Source organism: Battus philenor, unplaced genomic scaffold, assembly GCF_028537555.1.
Source record: "Battus philenor isolate CCGP_79_NKW_IND1 unplaced genomic scaffold, ilBatPhil1.0.hap1 SCAF_25, whole genome shotgun sequence".
NCBI lineage: Eukaryota > Metazoa > Arthropoda > Insecta > Lepidoptera > Papilionidae > Battus > Battus philenor.
Window position 1 is genome coordinate 7,729,685 of NW_027181688.1, and position 25,129 is coordinate 7,754,813.

The 25,129-nt window shown below is 32.3% G+C and overlaps 6 protein-coding genes across 6 annotated transcripts; 3 read left to right on the top strand and 3 right to left on the bottom strand.

Moving 5' to 3' along the window:
- Nucleotides 1-887: 887 nt before the first annotated feature.
- On the bottom strand, nt 888-5,905 carry LOC137924937 (mitochondrial import receptor subunit TOM20 homolog). The gene is made up of 4 exons (XM_068768353.1): nt 5,675-5,905; nt 4,513-4,616; nt 3,731-3,835; nt 888-1,792 (listed from the first exon to the last, which is right to left on the bottom strand). Exons 1-4 carry the CDS (start codon nt 5,832-5,834, stop codon nt 1,664-1,666), a joined length of 498 nt encoding a protein of 165 aa, XP_068624454.1. The 5' UTR covers nt 5,835-5,905; the 3' UTR covers nt 888-1,663.
- A 391-nt stretch (nt 5,906-6,296) lies between these two features.
- On the top strand, nt 6,297-10,643 carry Vps26 (vacuolar protein sorting 26). Its single transcript, XM_068768468.1, has one exon. The coding sequence runs from the start codon at nt 6,459-6,461 to the stop codon at nt 7,821-7,823; it is 1,365 nt and encodes a 454-aa protein (XP_068624569.1). The 5' UTR covers nt 6,297-6,458; the 3' UTR covers nt 7,824-10,643.
- An 8,445-nt stretch (nt 10,644-19,088) lies between these two features.
- Nucleotides 19,089-19,388, top strand: LOC137925040 (NADH dehydrogenase [ubiquinone] 1 alpha subcomplex assembly factor 8). The gene has a single exon (XM_068768471.1). It carries the CDS (start codon nt 19,188-19,190, stop codon nt 19,386-19,388), a length of 201 nt encoding a protein of 66 aa, XP_068624572.1. The 5' UTR covers nt 19,089-19,187.
- A 4-nt stretch (nt 19,389-19,392) lies between these two features.
- On the top strand, nt 19,393-21,261 carry PIG-M (Phosphatidylinositol glycan anchor biosynthesis class M). The gene has a single exon (XM_068768469.1). It carries the CDS (start codon nt 19,393-19,395, stop codon nt 20,674-20,676), a length of 1,284 nt encoding a protein of 427 aa, XP_068624570.1. The 3' UTR covers nt 20,677-21,261.
- Nucleotides 21,067-22,562, bottom strand: Tim10 (translocase of inner membrane 10). Its single transcript, XM_068768470.1, has 2 exons — nt 22,421-22,562; nt 21,067-21,592 (listed from the first exon to the last, which is right to left on the bottom strand). The coding sequence occupies exons 1-2, from the start codon at nt 22,560-22,562 to the stop codon at nt 21,450-21,452; spliced, it is 285 nt and encodes a 94-aa protein (XP_068624571.1). The 3' UTR covers nt 21,067-21,449.
- Nucleotides 22,563-24,048: 1,486 nt separating this feature from the next.
- LOC137925041 (uncharacterized) lies at nt 24,049-24,755 on the bottom strand. The gene is made up of 2 exons (XM_068768472.1): nt 24,675-24,755; nt 24,049-24,193 (listed from the first exon to the last, which is right to left on the bottom strand). Exons 1-2 carry the CDS (start codon nt 24,710-24,712, stop codon nt 24,049-24,051), a joined length of 183 nt encoding a protein of 60 aa, XP_068624573.1. The 5' UTR covers nt 24,713-24,755.
- Nucleotides 24,756-25,129: the final 374 nt, after the last annotated feature.

Consider the following 25,129-nt stretch of genomic DNA (forward strand, 5'->3'; position numbering starts at 1 on the left):
CACATACAGTTTTTTTTTCTGTTACTTTAGTTTTATTTGCATGAGTAGTCCTAATTGGACGGCGAATCCAAATTGACTGATTTACTTTTTGACCAGCAGTCTTCTTAGTTATTTGTTGAAAAGGAATTGTAATTTATATCTGTAATGTTGTGCATATTTATACTTTTGTTATGAAAGTACTTATCCTGAAACATTGTGTCAAGTACTTATAGTAATAATATTTATAAAGCGTTATAATTGTTGGGAATAAATTGGTGATTATCATGGGAGTTTTGTTTTATTTAGCGATAAATTTAATCAATCATCATAATAATGAAAATTTTCTAAGTCGTAATGACAGATTGTAACAAAGAAGATAATTGGTTATATGTAATAGCCTTAAAGGGTCAAATGTACATTTCATTTGTCAACAATAGCTTCAGATCTTTAACCTCTGCTACCTATACCTTTGTGTAAAGTGGTCACCATGAAGTATGTTACATTAATTTTTTTATCTCTTGAAATGCTAGTCCAATATCTCCTGGCAGAACAAAGTCAGCAAGGACAGATAGTAAAACAGTAATTTTAATATCTATTTATCCGAATTTTGTCAACACTATCCTGATATAATATTATTACATTGTCACTAATACAGGTAGGCAAACATTATTTTAGGGGTAGTTCGTCGCGTATTAAAATTTTTTCAAAGTTACTTTCCATAATAAGCTAGCCCTTCAGATAAACATGCCTCCATATTCAATTCCTGGTCAGAATTTCTTTAGATCTCGGGAAATATTGTAAAATATAATTTTGTACAAGACTTCACGGTGATCCAATGCAGTCTCAATTTCTCAGGACAGTCCACATAAATTATTTTATCCAAGGGGTGGTGAAGAATGGAAAACAACTTTTTGTACAATACTTTTTATTCATATTAAAACTCAATCGACACTCAAGCATTCAACCATATCGGAACACAATACCTAAATAACACTAACAAATAACTACGTAATTACCTTTGAACATATTAGTATGAGCATCTAACGCATCAAGTTATGAAGAAAGATAAAAGAGATAACTTGTCAAAGTTTCCATGGTTTTTAGTAACAACTTATTTTAAGAATATTAAACGAAACAATGTTTAATGCCAGATATTGTCGAAAAGTAAAATTATAATTTCACTACAATCGAAAGTATTAAAACTTATAATTTTTGGTTTCAGGCTAATGCAATCAGCCAATCTTGTTACCTAGTATTTTACTCAAAAATATATTTATTCATGATGCTGAAGTTTTAACAATTGTACTTATTCCTTTACCTTTATTTAGGCACATTCACATTCAATAGATCATGGTCAATTAAACAGTTCAATATTATGAGATTTATGCAAGCATTTATAAATCTGTAAGTTATTTATTAAATTACAAAATAAAAGCAAAAGTAACTAAAAAAAACAATGAAAAACCAAGGTGTTGTCAATAAATTATGCAATAACAGGAGCTTAGGTCAGTGAAATTTACAATGAAAAAATATTTGATCATGAAAATTTTTATAGAAGATAATTATTCCAGCATTTATGTTTTGAAACAATACTGCACATTGTTACCTGTGTAGGCCAAGTGAACAAGTCGAAAATCTTTAATAGGAAACAATGACGTAACTTCAGACATCACAGTGTATTGATTTACTCAACATCCTCTTCCTGCAAGCAGTTGTCATTTGCTTTCATAGAGGCACGGAGGCGTTCAGAGACCTCGGGCAGCTTCTTGAGCAGTAAATGGAAGATTGGTGCCGGCATGGTTTGTTGAAGGACCTGAAATTTCAAACATGTTTCACTAATGATAACGAGTTCCCATTTCTTATATATTATATCCACAGAATGATTGGAATAAGTACTAATAGCTTAAACATTGCAAAATATGTTACATTAATTTCTTATTGTGACAGGCCAATGACATCTAGCAGTACAAAATTCGCTGGGGCAGATAGTAAACAACAATTAATTTTAAAATTTAGTAAACCAAATTCTGAAAAAGCTTTGTCTTAATATATTATCACAAAGTTATTTTTTCTGTAAACATTAATATTTTTATAAGTAATAGTAAGTAATGTTCCATACATTAATTGACTGCAAATGAGTTATACATTCACCCCATTAAAGCTTTTAATAACTATAACCCTGTATATACAAGACGAAGATAGAATCTCCCAGTAGAGAGATTATACATGTTTATTTCAATGTCTCAAGAGGTTTGCAGTGACACAAAGTGCTAAAAGCGGTTAGCTTAAACATCAATAACAGGAATATAATCGATATTATTGTGCCTAATAGAAATTCAACTTGCGATTAAACATCGACAATCACATTACTACTGAATTGCTATTGCTAAACATAGTACAAAACATTAACAGCTTCATAGTCAACTAAGCGTAACAAACAGTCATTACATACTGCAATCGAAAGTTATAAACACTTTCTTATTTCACTGTACCATGAAAACAATAAACTGGATAATAATTACTATTTTAAGTTAGATGAAAGTAAACCAAATAAATTCAAAGTGATCAATATTCCGCTCTTTATAGTAAAGTACATGGTTCACATATAGACATGTGAAAATATATATATTACATATAAAAAATGGCCAGTAAGGGGATGTAAATATACAGTTTTACCATCCAGTTATAACAACATTAACAAACTTAGAGATAGTCTTTACAAATATTGCTGGCTATAATTAGCCCTACCTAAACCCTACCATGCTTACCTACAGTTGAAAAAACATTTATGCATTTCTTATAAACAGAATCATCTTTTTGTAATAAAATTCTGCAAAATCACTAAATGGAAATTAATTAAAAAAATATTAAAAATAAAATGACTAAAACATATATTATTCCATAAATTAACATTTAAATGACAAGAATCCTTGGCAATGATATCCCTTGATTATTTTGGTTTGTTTAAACTATGTGCCTAAACATTGTTCTATTATTAATCTATCTTAACCTATCGTTAAACTTTTGTTCAAAACATGTGTAGTGAAGTTACTTTCTGCTTCTTTATCATAATTATAACACCTTGCAAAGAACAATAGGGTCAAAACCAAAATAAAGTTTAAAAAATGCTGCCAATCAACAAATCTGTTTAAAAATTTCGATGTGGAATAAATTATTTTAAATTTTTATGTTTAGTGACGAATTATAAGTTAGGTTACATTAACAATTTTTTTTTCAATGGCATAGTTTGAATACGAGAGACGAATTTCGAAAATTTCTGTATTTATGATAAAAATTTAATTTCTATGATTATTTTATTATAAGGGCTTTTTATCACGGTGTAAATGTTAAATCTGATTTCAAATTCTTACTTAAAACCTTCAAGACATTTGAAACTTCATGTTTGTCTTTAAAGTATGTCCTATTTCTCGTCATAAGACGCAAGTATGGCATAGATCTGATTTTAAGAACTAATACATACAGTTGTGAAAACAATTTGAAATCAAAAGTCATCTGTGCAAAACAGGAGGTAGGTTTGTAATAATATTAATTTTAAGCTTAATTCTATGTAAGATTTAACCTAGGTTTTTAACAAAAGAGTTAACCTTCTAGCTGTTTGACCAAGACATACTTCAAATACAATAGCTTTCAACAACATATTAAACCATATTAAAGAAAATTTGAAGAAATTAAGAAAAATAGTTGTAAAGAATGAGGAGAATAAATAAATAAATCTAATTTTAACACATACACTCAACAGCTGTTGGGTCTGCCCGCAAACAGCTACAGCTTGACCGAGATGCTCAACACCTGCTTCCAACTCCCCAGCAGCAAGAAGTTCCTCACCAAGCTGAATCTGTTTAAAAATATACAAATTGCATATAAACACCAAAAACAAGTATTAAATAACAACCATTCATATCATCATCATCATCAAAGTCATCTGTCTATATGGATGTGACTTACAGATAGACATAATGTGCTTGCCGGTCTGTGATCACTACTCCAACGGCCATTAAACAATTGCTTACAAATGTATATAATTAATAATTGTACACCTCATTGTACTATGTTAATAAATTAAAAATAATGTGTTCATAGCTTATACAGGAGACAAATTACATTAGCATTATGTAATATGTATATTATGGCCAAATTTTATCTTAAAACACTGTGTTTCAATATTTAGATATTATTTGATAGTTATGGTTTTAGCTTAAATAATATGTAATGTCTTCTACTGTGTTAATAAGGGATGCCTGTTTAGATGAATAAAACATAAATTTTACTGGTTTATTCCATCTCTTGTCAGAGATAAAAACAAAATCTCTTTTTCCTTTTATCAACTAGATTAACAAAGGATGGAAGCCCTAATCTTCTCAATGGGAGAGTGATAAGATTTATATGAATTTTACAGTTGAGTTAATATCACACATATTCTGACCATTTAGATAAAATATCATAAACTTTTGAAGAAAAGAAATGAATGGATACAGTACAATAGTAACAACTTAATGCCTGGTTGATTTATACCTGTTGTAAGAAAAATCTCTGCATAGCCTCATGGTCACTCATATCAGGCAGAGGGCCACCCAATGTGCGTGATCTTGATGCATTCTGTTGAGCTTTCTGTCTGCCTATAACAAAACATATTATTACAAATTACTGATTATTACACTAACTAGAGTAATTCTTACTGCAGTTAAAACCAGCATATTAGTAATTAAATATATGAGGAACATTCTTAGAAAAGAGTATGCTGTGAATTCAAACAATAAATCCTGAACAGATACATAAACATTTTACTTTTTACTTAATTAGAGAAACAGTTGTATTAGAGTTATGATTTAAGATAGCATGCAGAACTTATCTTGCAAACAAACAATTATTATTTACAAGAATGTATTTATAATTCCAAATCTTTTGCTGTGTAAATCTTAATTAAAAGAATTTATAGTTCCAGTTTATCCCACATAAATAATTAAATTTAATATTGATTTGCGGAAACCAGCCCACTGAGACAAGACAACACAACAGAACCAAATATCACACCAAAGAACAGAATTATTGCAAGTCTCATTTATTTAGTACATATTTGCCCATTTTTAAGTTTAAGACAGCTTAGCATAATATTTTTGTTGTTAATATTATCTAGGATAACATGATAGGTTTTATAACAAATAAATGTTTTTTTTTTAAATAGTGAGGTTTTTATACCCTAAAAAACTGTTGTACACGATACAGATACTCCATGAATTTTTCGTTATTTAAACTATTGATATAATTTTTATACAAACTTCTGTAAGATTGCTTTAAACCTATTTAAGCTCAAAAAACTTTTTCACAAAAGTGTTACGATTTTGCTGCGATGTTAAGATTTCAAAAATTCCCTCCTTAATGCTTCTTATTTTATAACACTTATTACAAGATTTAAAACTTAGTTTCAATTGAATATTTTACACATTAATTCAAATATTGCAATTTAAGTACAACACATTACACAACAGAACCGAAAATTGCTTCTAGCGCAAATACAAAGAGGTTACTAAAACATGGTATTTTTACACTTAGCAGTTTCGCGACATATCTTTTAGGTTGTAGTATAAAATTGAAATTTCTTATAAAATTTTTCGTCAAAACAAGTAAGACTCATGTAAAAAAGACGGTTAAATAATAATCGGCATGAAGTACTTACGTTCCCTCAATTTCTTTTTGAATTGAGGATCTTTACGTCTTTGTTGATCAAAGTACACGCAATAACCCAGGAATAGTGTACCGGCTATGCCGACTGCAATGCCGAGGGTGGCGCGAGTAATCTCCATGTTGTGTAAATATTGTATATTTAGTTTATTCATAAACCCCCAAAAATATCTCTTCACTTTCGTTACCGAATATTTTGCGTGCCACCATTTAATATAAAAAGGACAGAGGTAGCAAGTTGACAGCCAAGCTATAGATATATCATAAGAAAAGTATAAGGATAAAGTTTTATAAAAATATTTTTTTTTTGTTTTATTTATTAAAACTAACTTTATTAACTATCAATTGTTTCGTTACAATATTTAGATATATAAGTACATATAAAACATTACGTTATGATTTTTTAAGTGGCTAATCTCTTTTTTATTGCCATAATAAAAATAACCATATGTACACATAAATGAAATTTGAGATTTTGATTTCTAGTAAAAATAGGTTCAATTTTTATATATGCCGGCCGACCCTTGTAAGAAATTAGCTTGTGAGATTCAGAAATGCCTGTCTGGTAAGTAAATTGACCATTATTTTATTTATTAATCGTCTTGCCGACAATCGACATGGATTAGTCGCCATCTTTGCTTCAACCTTTCAGTCGCCTCCACGGATTTGCGGGCGTTTCATCGCCACTTTTCAATGTTTTGCTCAATTATATCGTTAATGTTTGTGTCGAAAGCTACGTAAAAAATTTCAAGTGTCTTGCGTAATAGTTAAGTGCAAAAATGAGTTTTTTCGGGTTCGGACAAACGGCCGATATTGAAATCGTGTTCGATGATGCTGACAAACGAAAAGTTGCAGAAGTGAAAACGGATGATGGCAAAAAGGAGAAGTTATTACTATATTACGACGGCGAAACTGTATCTGGGCGTGTTAATGTAACCCTACGAAAGCCAGGGTCCAAATTGGAGCATCAGGGAATTAAAGTAGAGCTCATAGGTCAAATTGAGTTATTCTATGACAGAGGTAATCATCACGAGTTTATATCATTGGTAAAAGAGCTCGCAAGGCCTGGCGATTTGCTACAGCATACGTCGTATCCGTTCGAATTCGCAAACGTTGAAAAACCCTATGAAGTATATACGGGTGCTAATGTCAGATTAAGGTATTTCCTGCGAGCAACAATCGTTCGTCGTCTAACAGACATCGTAAAAGAAGTGGATATCGCGGTTCATACATTATGCAGCTACCCAGATGTATTAAACTCGATTAAAATGGAAGTGGGCATTGAAGACTGTCTTCACATAGAATTTGAGTACAATAAGTCCAAATACCACTTAAAAGATGTTATTGTAGGCAAAATTTACTTTTTATTGGTGCGCATTAAAATTAAACATATGGAAATATCCATAATTAAAAGGGAAACTACTGGTTCTGGACCAAACATGTTCACAGAAAATGAGACTGTTGCTAAATACGAAATTATGGATGGAGCGCCGGTAAGGGGAGAAAGTATTCCAATAAGAGTATTTTTGGCAGGATATGACTTGACACCAACTATGCGTGATATAAACAATAAATTTTCTGTTCGGTACTACCTGAACCTAGTGTTGATGGATACAGAGGACCGTCGCTACTTCAAGCAGCAAGAGGTTACGCTTTGGAGGAAGAGTGATAAATCAAGATTACCACTCCACAATCCTCATCATCCCCAAACATTGTCACATCAATCAATGGTGCCTGCACAAAGACAGCATAGTGTATCAAGTGAAGAAAACTCTGCTAGAGGAATAACTCCTTCTATGCCTGAAAATTCTATCCAACGCTCCATCTCACCACCAATGCCAGACATTAATAAACAGAATGGACCTGCTGAAATGGAACAAGAGGTTCCTGATGTTATTACAAATCAATTATCTAACGCACACATCCAAACTGATGTGGTTAACAAACCAGATAATGTTGAAAACTCTGATACACCCCCTGAACAACCTGTTAATAAACCTGAGACAGTTAAACCACCAGTTTCTGAAAAACCACAAATTTCAGAGAAACCGCAAAAAGCAGAAAAGCCAGTTATGGAAAAAGCTCAATTGGAGAAACCAGTTGTGAGCCAGCCTGAAAGTGTTGGAGATAAACCCAGTCAATAGCCGTTATGTTTATGTAATGTTAGTGCTTCTGTCACTGACAATATGAACTGTGTGTTTTCATATCTGAAAACTATTGTTTAGGCAGTTGAAGAATATGTATGTATATGAAATAGATGGACATTTGTTATTGCGCTTTTTATAGATTTACTTTAGTTTCTATCTTATATTAGGGACCGTTAATAAAAGATTGATATCAATTTGTCCATAACATGAGCCATTTTTGGTAGTTCCATATAACAACTATTAAAGATAGGTGTGTAAAAACTAATAATCAATTTGTTTACTATATAAAACAACAAATCCTTAACTATATACATTACAACTCTATTGCAGTTTTAGATTTATTTTAACACATTATAGTTTACATTATATTCATTATACTGAATATAAAATGATAACTAAATGCAATGTATAAACTAACAATTACTTATAACATTGTTTTTAATAATTGTAATTAAATCGATGATATTCATATAAGAAACAAGAGCTGCTACCCAATTTATACAAGCGGTATTAGAAATTGATATCATAAAAGTTGAGCAACCTAGTTATTGCAACACAAATTTAATTGATAAACACACAAAAATATTACACGTTAACTACTTGAGCGCATCATGGAAAGAATTCTAGAAGAGCCCCATTTAATAGAAATTAGAATCAGATATAACTATATTGACATCATTCATCTTAAAGCTGTTTCCGTACGCATCCTGATCTGAGAAGAACCAACAACAAAATTTAATTGGTTTTTTTGTGGTCACTTCTTTAACATCTTTAATACTTAAAAATTCATTACACTATAATAGGATATTTTTACAAATCTTTCTTAAACAAACTTCATAACTTTATTACAAAAAATAAATAAATTTAGAGATATTACAAAGGTGTGTAATACCATACACAGGTGCCCACAAAAGAGTTACTAATTTTATGAACACTAGATAAAGCTTTGAATGTTATTAAAGTTACAACAAAGCAGTTTATGTTGGCCCAGTAATTTTTCTGGTTTAATTTTCATAAGTTAGAAGAATTTAACTATAATTTCAAATCCTAAAACACTGACTATTGCCCTGAAACTCAGAAATACATGATTCCAAAATAGCAGTACTAGTAATAATTTTCTAACATATGTAAAAAATTAAACGATAACCTATTCATAATGTTGTCAAATAAAACATTTAAAATATACTAGATGTAAAGAGGTTTTAAACAATGAACTTCTATACATTTAGTATGACAATAAACAATCATACAATTGTGCATGACACAATGTTAAAGAATAATAAACTCATTCTCTTATCAAGAAATTCTTTTGACCAACATTTATCACGTTTCGCTATGGCAAATGAATTTATGCATTTAAACTGTAATATCTGTGACTACTATTACAAAATCAGTTATTTGGATGCATGTATATATAGTTGTTTTTTGCTTAAAATATGAAGGTGGCATTATTGATTAACTAATAGATGAATCAACATAAAGTAACTGGTTTAACAGCACAAAATCAACTTTAGTTATCCGTTTCACTCAGTCATTTGCATCTGAGAATTTTTCAATGCCATAGTGCTCTCTGTAATAAGCCAACACTTCAACTTTAGGTAAATATGTATCTAAATATTTTAACTGAGGTAATGGCGAACTGCTTAAAATCCTCACCATTAGTAACAATTGGGAATAAACACAGTAAACATAAAGTAACAAATCTTTCCAATATCTGGATATAAGGCAAGAATTTTTTCATTATTTTTGATATGAGGTTCATGGTTTTTTATCACTCATATTTTTTAAAAATATTTTTGTATAATTAATTTGATCCCATGTACTGTTTTCTCAGCTTGTACTCTGAACAATAGTTATTTTATGATCAATTTTTCCAATGTCACATGAAGAATGTTTGCTTTTAATCTTTTTGAATTATAGTTGCTATTTTAAAATTTAGTTACAATCCCTGTTTATTATAAAATAAAATTATTCAAATGTATAGGAAATGATGTATTGTGTAATATGCATTCACAATACATTGCTTACTATACATTTTAACAATCATTCACATCAATTTGTTTCAATTGAAAATGACGGGTGCTTCTTGCCTCCGATTTGATATTGGTTAGGCTTTAGGAAATCATGCCAATACATCAGATTGATTTTATTAAACATTATAATGTTCTTCAGTAGTATTATACTACTTTCATACTTAAATACCATAAACATATGGCATAAAGAATTATGTTTTTAAAATTGTTTATTTATTACACATACATTTCTGGTTTACTTTAAATTATGTTATATTTAAAGGTGACAAGCAATACTATTTGATACATAGAACATAATTAAAAAAATTAAAATTATCATGAAACAAATATTTAGTACTAAAGAAAGAAGTTTGCATATATATAGTAAAGAAAGCAATGTAAAACATTTTCATTGTTCATATGTTAGCCTTCTTAAATTTTATTTATTTAATCTCAACATCAAATTTATCCTATAAGATTATGGTCTGTATAAAGTATGTAACTAAAGAAATAACATTTAGAAATTAGGATTTAAAAATTGTTGACTGTGGACATAGTGTTAATGAGACATTTATATATATATTTTAGTTTAAATTCTCAATGAAATTAATATATATATAAAATTGAAAAATGATTGTTGCAAATCTAAACCACAGTCTGCTATTATAAATATTATTTTCACTATATTATGTAAATTAGGTGGCCATGTTATGTAAACACTGTTATATCTGTAACCTTCAGATTATTTCGTTTTAGTATCTTATAATGTATTTGTATAAAAGTATCCATTTTTAAGAGTTAAGAGCGCATGTCGATTATATCATATTGTTAATAAAATATATGTATAAATTGATTAGTGTCATTTTAATTTGCTGTTCACTGTTATTCTTATCTAAGAATAGGTTGAACTATTCCGAATATAAGATTTTGTTTAATTATGGCTAAAAATGAATTGAACAGAATTTTTAATAAAAGTTTGCAATACTAGTAGTGCCAGTAATTAAATTCAATATATATATGAAAAATAAATTGACCGCAAGCCATTTTATAGGGCAATAAAGGGGATACGTATGTATAGTTTGATTAACCAAATTTTTTTAAATCATTCATAATAAATGGAATAATTTTTTAAATATATTTCCCGGAAATATTAAATTAGAGAAATATAATACATATTGCAAATGTTGACAAAAAAGAATATGCAAATTATTCAACAAAGGAATATTTAACTGACAGGAATCTTTGGCAAATATGTTGCTTGATTATTTTGTTTACATTTAAGTTATATCTAACAGATACATAAATAAATTTTACTAAACTTTTGTTGACACGAAAGCGTATTGTCTGCGACTTTTTTTTTTCAAGGAGAGAGTCGATTACAACGGGCTTTCTAGTGGAAGTTTTTATATTGTCAAACCGTAAAATGGAAATATTATATAATAGATTCAGGCTTTACGTCGCGGAAGTGCATCCTAACTAAGAAAGGGACTAATAAATAGTTATATCCGCTATGCAGCACATATGCATAGCTGAAGTAGCTATATATTAGTCCCTTTCTTAGTTATGGAAATATTAGTTTGTTTCTTTGTTTCTTTCCTTGTAGTATTTCCCCAAAAGACTAATCGAAAGTCAAAAGAAAGGTCATCGTGTCAGCTGATAGACACGTACTGCAAAGCACAGGGCTCTTAGAAAAGATCAAAATGAAAACCGGTCTTGCACACATTTAGCGACTTCGATCTTGACTTAGTCATCGGTCCACCTAATGGGGGTCAAATAAATAAGAGATATGTACGCGTTATGATTATAAATTGGTGACGTCAAATGCGTCACAACCAGTAATTTAATATTAAATGCACATTCTTACGCCATGAATTGGTTTTTCCATTATTTGCAAAAGTTGACGTACTTTGTATGTGGTTTAGGAGTCTAGAACATTAAAGAGTAGAGAAAACTTCGCTAACCTTAATGAAACTAAAAACGGTTGTGTTAATTTTACCTCATGGCTATTTCGCACTATCTTTACGGAGTATATGTATATACATAGGTAGTAGTAGGTAGGTGTCATAGTCTTCTTGCACTTTAGAACTCACTGGAAGTCTGACGTCTGTCGATAAGACGATTGTTTTCTCTCTCTCTAGCTCTTTACCTTAATTCTGACTTACGTCAGAATTAAGGTAAAGAGCTAGAGATACAGCATTTGTATTTTAGAAGACATAAAAAATCACACAACATGTTTGAACTTGTTATTCTGATATATATGTTAGTTTATGAGTAGTGATTTGAAAATGAAAAATTACGAAGTCTAATAAAATTTAATAAATTCTTAGATTGATAGCGGTAGGACGGTCGACCAGTACGACTTGAATGCGGCTCGCCTATGTTCATTTCCTCCCATGGTTGCGGTAAGAGGCAGCTAAAGGAATATAATTACGGACAATGGGCAGCCTCATCTAAACATAATTCAAATATGTGGCGAGAATTACAATGAATATTTTATTTTTATTAACGAAACAAGATCGCTGAAGTGGCTAATCAGTTAACTATATGACATATATGTATTCAGTACTTTATTTTTATTTCCTTATCGGGTTCTAGTCCGCCATTGGCCAGCAATTCGTCTGATGTAAAGCGATGATGTGGTCGAAGATGAAATACGTAATATAGTCTCGAACGTACATAGTGAACAATGTTATAGGATTCGTTTACAAAGCGTCGCAAGACAAGCTAAGTGTATAAAAGAAATTGACGTAGTACAGAAATCGATACTGAGAGCACTGACCACTAGCCTACGAAGCTTTCGACCCGATTACGCAATGGAATTAAAAAGTAAATCGTATTAGGACGGTAATGTATACCCTCGCATGAGTAATTTTATACAAAATAAATTAATAATACGGGTTACTACATACATGTTCTACCTACGTTTTTAGATAAGTAATTTATTGTGTCAAAAGCATTATGCGGTGCAAAACAAAAAGTTTCAATCGTTAATATATTTTTTATCTGTAAAATAACCATTGCCTGCTACATAATTATTTCCCTATTACGTCCCTGTTATTACATTTTTAGGTCATACCGGGAGGGTTCTCGTACGGACCTACATATGTAACCGTATGCTACTAAAATGAACGTTCATTCTAGGGACAGCTTTAGAAATGTTTGGTTTAGTTATATTAAATGTTGCCTTAAAGATATTCAACTTCGTGTGACTTTATTAATGTTGCCATTTTTATAAAAATCGCGTCCTGGATATTTTTAAATGGTTGGCTCGTGTTAAATTTTAGTAATACAGGCCAGGCAGCGCTAGAAAATTACTTAATGCTTGCTCATCCAGTATTTCCAAGTGCCTTAAAACGTAGGTCTATAACCAATGTGATCTCCAGCCTTAAAGGCCAGCGCTCACAGGTGTCTGTCAGGCGCTCAATGCGCCATGCTGAGGACGATATACTCGAGACTGAATTAGGAATAAAGAGACCACAAACCGGCAAACACAAAGAAAACCTTCACCTAAAAGTTGAACAGATCACCTTGGATTAGATTATATTAGGGTCTGCGCGCCGTTCGTAAGAGCTGCTTAGGCCACGAGCATTCAGCACTTAAAGGATTAAGCCCATCAGAATATGTTGGATGGAAATTTATAGGAGAATTGCCAACAGCATTAACTTGTGACAACAAAAACGACTATACATTTGATTTAGTTTTACATAGAAGAGAAATGACCCGCCCACTTGCGTAGTGACGCCGTCGTTCTTATCAAGGCCACACTGATTAGGCTCTTTATCGGGAGCGCATATGTAGCGCTCGTATATGCCGGGTACTGTATTCTAACATCGATTGATCATGATTATCTGCACCAATGTCGCCGAATAATGGCATTTTTTCAAGGAGTTTTAATATGCGGGTAGTTACGTATTTGTTTTACTAAGAGTAGTAGTGATATGGATAGATACTGCAGTTTTATTTTAATTTACAAATAGTAGTGCACACATCACAAATATGGTTTGACCGTTGGCATTTTCATCTACAGATTTGTGGTAGCAAAACTCTTAAGGAATTTACAACACCCGCGTCCACCCGCTCCTTAAAAACGGGTACCAAGTCGCAAACACACAGCGTCAACACTACTCAGCTCTACTCGGGTAGAGCGCTTTACTACGTGCGAACGACTTCATGCAACTGGTACGCGTCCATCCAACTTCGTTTATATTTAAGTTTTTAAGTTTTCGGACCCTTCCGCCTTGCAAACTCAGCTCCGATGAAGCTGTGAAAGCCCTCGGGCTAACAGCAACAACATTAAACGAGAATAAGTAATTAAGGAACTAAAAAAGGCTCCGTTAAAGAACTCTCGAGCAGGATGAATTGACTTCACACGTTCAGATCAGAATGATCCGCCCACTTGATCTTTCATATTTTATCGGCCGCTTGCTAAGCCGCGATTTCCCGATCGATGATAATCATCACGAAATAATCCTAATGACAGGCGACGAACTTAGCGACAATTGAAGTGCAACACGACTATAACTTAGGCACTGCACGACTGTTATGACGTTTCACGGTATTAATCCTGTTGGTGTATCAATATCCATGTAACATAAATATAAGCATTTCCTAACGGCATTTTGTATGAATTAGTCATCATCATAATAAAGATAATCTGTCTCCTCATAAATCGCCTTAAGTTCTTTCTCTAAGATCTTTTAGGGGTCTTTGGGCTTTGTCATTCCATTGATCATCTTAGAGTTTGGCGGTGTTCCAGTGAAATAATTATTATATTTGAGTTTAGTTTCTACAAAGAAGTTTTAACTGAGTACTCTTACTGTTTTGCCACTTTAAACTTCGTGAAACTGTGTATGCCAATAAATAAACAAGGTCAGTCAATGATTCTCGATCGATGCGTTGCTGAAGTTACTTCCACCATTTCTTCTAATGATAACGTTTTCCGAAGTGATAGTAGTTATCGGCCAGGCAATAGCAACCGGTGAAGTCCAGGTTCGACCCTCTCTGGTAAGTGGGTGTAACCTATAAGTGACAACACAAGCCAAGGTACCTTCGTGGGGATCTTTGAGCCTGATCATGGAGCGTACGCCGAAACGATTCTAGGTACTCAGCTAATCTGGTAAAAAAATTCTAATTAGCGGCCCGAGCAGAGGCTCCTCCACTAGCCTTCGATCTTCGCTACATTAAAAGAAGTCATTAGATAGGCGTTCATTGCTTCCTGCCGCCTCGAATCCGCAAATGCCATTTGGATAGTATCTAGAGTTTGGTATCAAAGAAAAAAAAAAGAAAGCATATAATCGAAATCCATAAAAAGTAGCATAAAATATTGCATAACTATAAAAACGTAAAGATGTACGTGACTATATTTGTTATATTACGATGTAAACGTGGGTAAATGTTTGTACACACGACGGCCATGTTTATTGATGTTTGCATCACGAAGAGCGACGGAGTATTATGTGTAAATTTATAATTGTACGGTTCCTGTGCTATAGCTATATATGTAGGAACGAAGGTAGATACGGCTTTTAATTATTTGTTTTGAATTATGAAAAGAAATCGTTTGCAAATGTACAGAGTGACAGGTTATAAGTCTAAATGCTGGGATGAATGAGCTCAATTATCAGCAAAAAGATTTTATTCCTATTTCCAATCGCCTTGTATAAAGTGATCATTCAAATATGTATGATATATATATTCAAATATGGCTAATAATTTCTGGCAGAACAAAATCTGCAGCAATGTTCATAAAATAAAATTTGTAGAAAAACTTATTATGATGTTATTATAATTATAATATTATGGAATATTAATTTTTGTAAAATGAAAATAAGTCTGATTCCGTAACGCGTTTTCAACTTGCCTTAACCCGTCGAATGCGTATGGACATATCTGTCCGAACTCCCCGGGTGCGTACGGGTCAGAATTGCCCGAAATAAAGTAGGCTACATTATATCGAACCAACTTAAAAATACAGTTTAAAGTCGCTTGCTCTGGATGTAGTACAGACCACAGGATCATAAACAAATAATATTTCACTTATCATTTTAAAAAATCCTTCCCGATATTGACAGACGCCATGTTGCGGCAAACGAAGGGTTAAATGTCGTTTATATTGGAATGTGCTAAACTAATTGCTGCGCCAAACAAATACGTTTGCGGGATTCTGGACTCTAATCTAATAGGTTGGCCAGTGAACCGGGAATATTTATAACCTTTTCATTTATTCGTCAAGAATTAGCGAAAACATTTGTTGGAGGTAATTGGATCTTATTTGAATCGAGAGTGACTTAAGTTCTTAGGCAATTGGTAATTACCGAACAATATTTCTTGCAATATAGTTATTCATCTGATAGTAAGTAATCAAATGCCTGTCATGTGGTTCTAACCAAGCTTTCCAACACCTGATACTTATATAGTCATATAGTATTTCAAGTGAACTTTGCGATCAATGAATCAAAACACATTAAATCGTTTTTAATACTGGTTTAAACAGGAACAACTTTACAAATTCTTTGTAATTAGCACACGTCTTCATCGGATTGGCAATTTTTTCTAATCAAATTCAAAATGTGGATTTCATCTATTATTGACGTCCATTGGACTAAAAATAGCGGAATTGTATATTTTACTTAAATTTATATTTAATTAACAAAGAAATAACCTGTTATCGATAGTCGATCGATTTATCATTATGAAGGTGCTATTTCTATGAAGTTATTTACAGTGCTTACTACCCGTTGCACCTTAGTAAGATCGAATCTAAGTAAATCCGCAAGAAAACTGAACTCATGGACGTAGCTCGAAGAATTGCTCGTCAGAAATGCAATAGGCGAGGCACATCGCTCATGCCGCCGACGGTCGTTGGACCGAAAGCTTTTTACGACGACGTAGATGATTGATCTTTGGGGGAAGCCCTGCAGTAAGCGTCTGTCGGGTGAAAAGAAGATCCGCTAGCATGCTATTGTTCATTGACATTTTTTAAAAATGTAGAAATGTGATCTTTATTAACATTATCTGGAATCATATTATAAAAGCGTCTACATTGCCCATAGAAAGATTTTCTAACTCGAAGTCCTATCCGGTAAAATAGTAATATGTAGCGGACCGAGTCGAAGCTCCCTCGGGAGCTCTTGAGCTTTGCTACTTTAAGAGAAGTTACGCTGGGCTCACTTTGCGTCCTGCCACCTCATACTCGCGGAATCTGCAAATGCCATTTGGACAGCAGTGAGAGTCAATAAAAAAATCGATGAAGTCGATGCTTTATATAGCGCTTGGTAATTCCTTCGTCCGTAATATGTATCTGTAATGGACCGAAACGCAGTTTCCGAGAGAGCGCTTACTTACTGTAAAGAGATCTTTGCTTAACACCTTCTGGTAGAGCTGATAAGTCTAAAAGCTAAACAGCATTTGTGACAGAAGATAGTTATTGGTAGATTAAATAGGTACTGCCAAAAGATTTTCTTAAGTAACTGACATAGATCAGTGGATTCGCAAGTTGAAGTAGCAGTGAGTAGGTTATATAGTGCGTAGAACTAATTGCCGATGGGATTTACCGGTTCTAGATCATGGACGATCTTGTTGAGATCATCAGAAGTCGCTGGATACAGACTGAAATAATGATAATAATAAAAGGCCATATTTAAAGCAATTAACAGAAATAATTTATTTTTCAGAGAATAATTATCAAGAGGTGCGTTGTGCGCGTGTCTTTGAGGCGATGAGACAGTGTTGCCTCAAGTTCAAGTCGATTTCTCTGGTGTGTGAAGGTTACCGCCTCGAGCCAAGGGAGTTTGCGCCTGTGACCGACAGGCCACACAAGAATTAGGTAAGAATTAATGGTATAGCGTCTCCAAACTTTTTATTATAGTGCTGTATCGAGCTTAACGAAACTCCGTCAAATTGGGTGACGAGGAAAAATGACCGTCCTTCCACCGTCCAGGGTTTTAGATACCACTATTATCATGTTCACTTGATAGAGCAATCATGTTCATATGTACCGTTGTACAGCCCGTTCTTATAGATCCTTGCAATTTATTTTTTACCGAGGTTTCTCACATCCAAAAATTTAATTTAATTCGTTAGATCGTGAATCACAAGAAATCATCCTACCCTGGTGTCGCTATATTTAACAAGTGTCTCTAAATTTATCACAAAGGTAATAACGATGATCGTAAAATGAGTCCTTTGTATTAAGCTATTCACTCTACCTTGGTTAGCAGGTTTCTTTATAGCTCCGTTTTCCTTTTGCTCACGTGACCAGAGTACCATGATTTTAGTTGTGTGACGTCCATTTCAGGACGCGTGCTTCCTAAATAGATTTCCAATGGAACAGGTTGGAAGCGGCTTTGTCTATTGACTGGAACACGCGGAAGTGTCATTAGGCAACAGTGAGAGTCCTATCCAAAAATAGTGCAATATTTCGGTGCTATTACAATGTAGTATGCAAAATGTGCCGATGTGAACATTGTTAAATTCATTCCCCGCCCACTTTCGAATTGACTGCCGGACGAGTCAGTTGTCATTATCTGTGTCACCGCTCTATTTATACTTAAATATCTAATTATAGAAATGTAGCTAAATATAAAGGAAATATAAGCGTAATTGTGTATAGGCGTAAAAGATTTAAACGGATGAAAGTATAACTCATTTCCTGTCAATTAATCTGTAGAAAATCATATGTAATAAATCGTAACCAAAAATTAACATATTTCAGAAATAATAATATATTAAGATCGTTTTCAAAATTCGAATCTTAAAATCCTTGCAAACTGTACTGCCAGAAGTTATTTGCGTGTCGCATTCCAAAAGAAAAAATAAATTATACATAAGTAAATATATTTCAGACTGATGATGATTACATAGTGTAATTAATTTAACAAATAATATACATTTTCTTGTTCTTGCAAAAAGAAATTGCGAGAATAGTTTGGTAGTCCATTGCACTAATTTATAAAATCATACAATTGTATCCATTTTAAAAAATGCCCGCCATATATAAATATGTCTACAGTACCACGACTAGAACATATAAGAGTATAATAAATATGTTAATTGATCTTGCGGAGTCACTCTAGAACCGGTTTGTATCCAACTTCGACATCTTTATAACTAAAGATAACCATTTCTGTTTCAGATACATAGATATGGACAGTCGTCGTCGTAGTGAACCATTAGGTAAAAGAAGTTGGATTTACAGATATCCAAGGACATTTCAAGTGACGTTCACTGTCGTAGGCCTCGGCGTGTTTTTCTCTAAACCTCTGTACGATATATTTCTAAGACCAAGAGACCAATTCGACTTCAGTGAACCACCGACCACATACACGAGTACTAAGAGTGGTAATCAATAATGGAATCAGTCATCAAAGCTCGTGAACGTTTAGCGAAATATCCTGTTATATTTGCGAAGTGTTCCAAACAGAGCCTGCTTTACGCACGTTGTGTTCTTTTAAAAGAAGAATCACTTAAGAAAGACGATTGCGCTAAAGAATTCCAAGAATTTAACGCATGTTTACAATCTGCCGCGAAAAGTTTAAAAACAAGAATTTAAAAAAATGGATACGATTAATAATGTTGCCAATTTGCCTTTTAAATATCATTTGATAACAGGTATCTGTATTCGTTTAGCTCTTATTGTCTATGGTGACTTTCATGATAAATATTATGATGTACCGTACACGGATGTAGATTATAAAGTGTTCACAGATGCGGCGAGGTATGTCGCCGCAGGGAATTCCCCTTACATGAGACATACGTACAGATACAGTCCTATTATAGCTTACTTGATGTTACCAAACTTATTTATTACGGAACATTTTGGAAAGATTCTATTTTCAATTTTCGATATATTTATTACTGTTGCTTCAAAGTCTTTAGTAGAACACGAACTGCAGTCCAAACATGCATCTAAAATTTCTAAATATTGCTCATTTTTTTGGTTGTACAACCCTCTAAGCATTACTATTTCTACAAGAGGCAACGCCGACTCCGTTCCATGCTTCTTTATTATCCTTTCAATTTATTTTCTACAAACTAACTTTATGAAGGGTTGTCAAAAATATGCATTATCAGGAGCTCTGTTAGGTATTTCGATACATTTACGCTTATACCCTCTTGTATTCAGCTTTCCCATGTACCTTTCTTTAGGCGAATATAAAATATCTCGCAAAACCAACCTTAAAACCGGTATTATATCATTAATGCCAAATATAAAACAAATTATTTTAACTGCGTCATGTATATTTACATTATTTTTACTAACCTATGGAATGTATTTGAAATACGGATATGAATTTCTCTTTGAAACATACATCTATCATTTGTTTAGGAGAGACATGAGGCATAATTTCTCTGTCCTCTTCTATTACTCCTATTTGACGATGGACCAACTTATCTTTGACATTGTCAAAACTATAACTCAAATATTTGAGTTCATTATATTATTTGTAATAAGTTTATCTTTTGGTTGCAGTAGTCAAACTTTACCGTTTGCTTTGTTCTGTCAAGCTGTAGTTTTGGTTGCTTTTAATAGTGTGATGACGTCACAATATTTCATTTGGTTCTTATCACTCTTACCCTTAGTGGCACATACTTTTCGACTTAAACCAGCACTTGCTTTAATCCTAACAATAATATGGATGTCTGCACAAGGTGCTTGGTTATTCTATGCATATCTTTTAGAATTTAAATGTAGAGAAGTATTTATTTTGATTTGGCTCAAAGGTATTGTGTTCTTTTGCGCAAATATTTTTTCGTTGGTACAACTTATAAAATGTTATCATCCCGGCTATGGATTCGGACAAATTGAAAATATTTCTTGTGGTGGAAAAAATAAATAGATGTGATACAGAGATTCCCAATTTTTAAAAATTTAGCTGATCCTGGTGGACCCCTTATACTTTTCTAACATATTACCAAAACTGGACAAATTGCGACTGACTTCCAATCACAAGTCGTATTTCGTTCAAATGTATAATGCAAGCTTTTACACAGAGCAGTCACTGAGCTTCTCAAAATATTATCGGTCTATGTTGATAGGTGAAGACGAGTCAAAATGCAAATGCAGACACCACTTTTTTATCATAGTAATATACTCCTGTGGACCCCTAGTCCACCTGGATCACTTTGGGAACTAATTGTTGAATAGATTGATTTAATGTTAGCTTGTGATAGTTTGTAGATATGTTGTTTGTAGTTATAGTGTGAAACAATGAAATAAAAAAATTAAACATTTTTAGTAATTTTATTTTAACAATGACTAACTAATAATTAGCTAAATTATGAACACCCATACTAACCCAACACTTTTGTCAATAGGAAATGCAGTTTTGCAAAAATTAATTGTAAAACATAGTATTGTCAGTGAAAAAAATCACTTATTTGTACATTTAACTGGCTAACAATGCACTGTAAAGCATATGATGACTTGCAATAAATAAATGTTTTTTTTTTAAATTAATTATTACCAAAAACTTTATGCAGAAGTGGCAGTATATTAAACAAAATGTAGTTAAAGCCTTGTAACCACCTTGTAATAACCTTGTAACCAGTATTGAAAAGGAAAACAAAGACGTAATTATTGCAAGTTATAATAGCTTCTCATCAGGTACTACTATTTTTTATTCTCTTGCAAGTTTATTTTGGTAAGGTCCTCGGACTCCCCTTGAGACATGTTAGACAGCTTTTTACCTATGCGCTCATGGACATCCAAGTACTTTGCTACACAACGATCTAGGCAAACAGACTCACCTTTCCCTGCAATCAAAACATATTGTTTTAAAATTAATTTGAATGTTGTGGTTAAAAAAAAATATAAGCCATAGGGCACCCACAGCTGGATTTAGGCCTCCTATATAGATATTTCACAAAACCAGTTGATGTCTTATGTTTTCTTGGTATTATAAAAGTTAATAACTTATAAGTATAATATATCAAAATTTGTTGTTTGTTATAAATAGTTTTTTTCTCATACATGTGATATTAATAAAATAAATGGTTTATTAATTGATCCTTCTCTTTGTGCGTGTAATAAACACATTTAAATGATTTAATTTATTTTCATTATGTGTAAAATGTAATTAATCACCAATTTTTTTGGTTACATTATTCAGCTAATTAGTTATTAATATAGAAGTAATGAAAGAAGTTCTAAATTCTATGATTGATTTACTAAATACATATCACATATTTTTTTGCATCATCCTTTTAACCATTTGACATCCACTACTGGACATAGGCTTCCATCATAGATTTACAATAGGACTTCTTGGAAATGACCTGTGTCCAATGTCTTTCAACAACCTTAGACACATCCTGTGCTGCTCTTGCCTGTCCTCACCTATGCAACAATAAAAGACCCCATCAGCCATCTGTCCTTGGCACTATGTGCCCTGCATGCTGACACTAATTTGCAAAACCTCTTGGCTATGCTTATTATTTTCTTCGTCTACAAATTTCCATTTGCATAGTTCACCGTAAACTATTTACATAATTTTTTCTTTGGTCCTAATCCTTACACAATGAAATAAATTTGTAAACAAGAAAGAACTATTACTTCTCTCTCTCCAAGGAATAAATACTAACCAAGTTCAGCTTCATGGTATTTCAGAGGTATGCATTTTCGATGACATGTTGAGACTAAACGGTTATACATGTCGGACATCATCTCAATCTCCAACTCCTGGACCAGTTGCAATTTTGCAGGGTCTAATTGTGGCACTGCCATTTCTTATAATTGTACTTTTACTCTTTACTATTAAATTCAAGTTGATAATTACCTAGAATGAAAATAAATCTTAATACATATTTGTTTATTAAAAAAGCCTTTTTGGCTTTTGTAGTTTCATCAGAATCTGGGCTAATAAATAGAAAAAGAAACCTATGTTAAATATAAACCTGCATTGCCAGTGGAAGGTTGTCTTCCACTCTATTGCTGTTATACCTTTTTTTTTTGTTGGGTTGGCCTCTGTAATACTATATTTTTGGTATACTTTTGACATGTTTGTATCATACATTAAAATATATTTTTTATATAAATAAGTAAATTATCAAAACTTAATACTAAATTACATAAGATACTCTTGTTTCCTAGTATTAACACAGTAATATGTACTTAGTGTATTCAAAAAGATTGGTTGGAAGGAGCTTGCATCTAGCATTTTCCAAATATCTTAACAAGGTCACCTGTCCACCTTGTGGGTGTGTGCCGCAGTGTATTTGCTAATAGCAACCAAATATTACAATAAAATGAAGGAGAAATGCCTGGCCTCATTTACCATTATAATATTATCAAATATTTTAAAACTATCATCTTTTGTTAGTATTAAATCTAATAATAATTAGTAAATCTGGAATATATGCAATATTTTCACAACAGATGGCATTAGCCAAAAGGTTCTTAAGTAGCAACTATGAGCTAGTAGACATGGCACAAGTAGTCACTCTACAAGGTAGACTGATGATATAGCAAGGATCATGGACAGATGCTGGATACAGGAAGTGTTAAACTAGTTATCTATGCAGTGTGACTTAGCTCTTGAAGGGTGGTTATTGGTGCTTTAGAAGTATAAATGTATAGTTCATTGGCTGTCAATGTATGGGGGTTGCCCAATCAACCAATAATACACAAACATTATTAATACCTACCACATGCAGACCTGTGCAGATTCACTTGGACATGAGTTTTACTATGCAAAATGTATGGCAAAATAAAAATGCCAAATAGAAGCAAAGAACAAAGAAGAATAGAAGCCAGAAGAGAATCAAGAACCAAATAAATTAGCAACAATCAACTAGCAATATTGAATAATGGTTCTTATGCATTCAATGAACTTTTATCGCAATGATGGTGAATGGTACACCCTATCCCAAATAATCAATGGTTTTAGAATTAATTATTGTTTACTATCTTACCCTGCAGACTTAGTACTGCCAGAAGGTACAGTCACAATCTAATAGAAAAAACAAATTGACATTTCTGTGATCACTTGCTCATAAGCTCATTTTTCACCCCTTTAGCTTTCATATCTATTTTTAGTCAGCTTGAATAGTTTTAGACCTGATGAAATTATTCTGGTAGATAATGATCAAAACTTTTCCAGTAAACAACTTTATTTCAGCTCCTGAACTAGTTTTGTAGTTAAACAAGTATTCCAAATGACTTGCTTGGTGAATACATTGTAATGTTTATGTATAACAGTTTTCACTTACACTTAAAGCTTCCTGTACAAATCAGGATATTCCCCTTCGTTAGCTTTGCGCATGCGTTCACGCGCTTTCATATTCTCCACGCGCCTCTCATTTACGTAGTTTTTCGCGACCACGAATAGCGACAAACTCGCAACTGTTATTACTGCCCTGAAATAAACATCATTACATTTCATATCAGAATTATTGTCACAAAAATATATTAAAATGCGTACACAAAATGTTCGACTTGTACTTAAAAAAATGAATAAATAATAAATGAGAAAGCGACTAACAAGCATGTACATTAGTTTATTAGTAGCTTATTGCTTTAATTGTTATAATATATTTTATTTATTTTTATTGTTATAATTGGATGGCAGAAAAGCAAAGAATCCATCTTTGTTATGGAAATCATTAAACGAAATGTGAATTATTACCTAAAAAAACTTCGCAATATAAATTATCGTGACATTTATTATATTTTAACATAAAAATGAACTGTTATTAATTACAGAAATATTTCATAAAACGAAATCTTTAACTAAAGCAATAACCTACAAATTTTTAATAAAATATATGGGCTCACCGCAAAAAAATTGATTCTATAACAAACGGATATAGAATAATTATTGATTAGGTATGTAGTTACCACGAAAGTGTAATTTTCCCAAATTTTCCGAGCGGCATACTATTTCCGACGAAACCCTCACAAGAGTGACAAAGATTATGTTTTGAGGTTAACAATAGTCTCTGAAGGATTGAGGCATAGACAAATAGACAGTAAGTTAGTACTTTTTGGCAATAAAATGAAATAAGATTTATAAGAAAAATAAAACATTTCCTTATTAATCCTATGTTTCTGAGTTTAGAAGTCCTTGATGCCAAATATTTACAAGACGTAAATATTACTTATTTTATTGATCATCGGATAAAATATGCATGAAACAAATATGTGAATGATGTGATATGATACTACAATTGTAATTGTTGATAAATGACAACAAGTCTGTATACGGAAGTGTAAAATTATTCTATTATTTTGAATAACAATTTGAAAAATTAAATTAATGAGGTAAAAAATAAATTAACAGGCTCTATACTCAT

What these genes read in the sequence shown, in the direction of transcription:
- LOC137925040 (XM_068768471.1), top strand. Translation starts at nt 19,188, where the DNA reads ATGGAATCAGTCATCAAAGCTCGTGAACGTTTAGCGAAATATCCTGTT.
- PIG-M (XM_068768469.1), top strand. Translation starts at nt 19,393, where the DNA reads ATGGATACGATTAATAATGTTGCCAATTTGCCTTTTAAATATCATTTG.
- Vps26 (XM_068768468.1), top strand. Translation starts at nt 6,459, where the DNA reads ATGAGTTTTTTCGGGTTCGGACAAACGGCCGATATTGAAATCGTGTTC.
- LOC137925041 (XM_068768472.1), bottom strand. Translation starts at nt 24,712, where the DNA reads ATGCCGCTCGGAAAATTTGGGAAAATTACACTTTCGTG. An exon ending in GGGAAAATTACACTTTCGTG is followed by an intron (nt 24,194 to 24,674) that starts GTAACTACATAC and finishes TGTTTATTTCAG; the next exon opens with GGCAGTAATAACAGTTGCGA.
- Tim10 (XM_068768470.1), bottom strand. Translation starts at nt 22,562, where the DNA reads ATGGCAGTGCCACAATTAGACCCTGCAAAATTGCAACTGGTCCAGGAG. An exon ending in ATACCATGAAGCTGAACTTG is followed by an intron (nt 21,593 to 22,420) that starts GTTAGTATTTAT and finishes TTTTGATTGCAG; the next exon opens with GGAAAGGTGAGTCTGTTTGC.
- LOC137924937 (XM_068768353.1), bottom strand. Translation starts at nt 5,834, where the DNA reads ATGAATAAACTAAATATACAATATTTACACAACATGGAGATTACTCGC. An exon ending in CAAAAAGAAATTGAGGGAAC is followed by an intron (nt 4,617 to 5,674) that starts GTAAGTACTTCA and finishes GTTTTGTTATAG; the next exon opens with GCAGACAGAAAGCTCAACAG. An exon ending in AGACCCAACAGCTGTTGAGT is followed by an intron (nt 1,793 to 3,730) that starts GTATGTGTTAAA and finishes TTGAAATTTCAG; the next exon opens with GTCCTTCAACAAACCATGCC.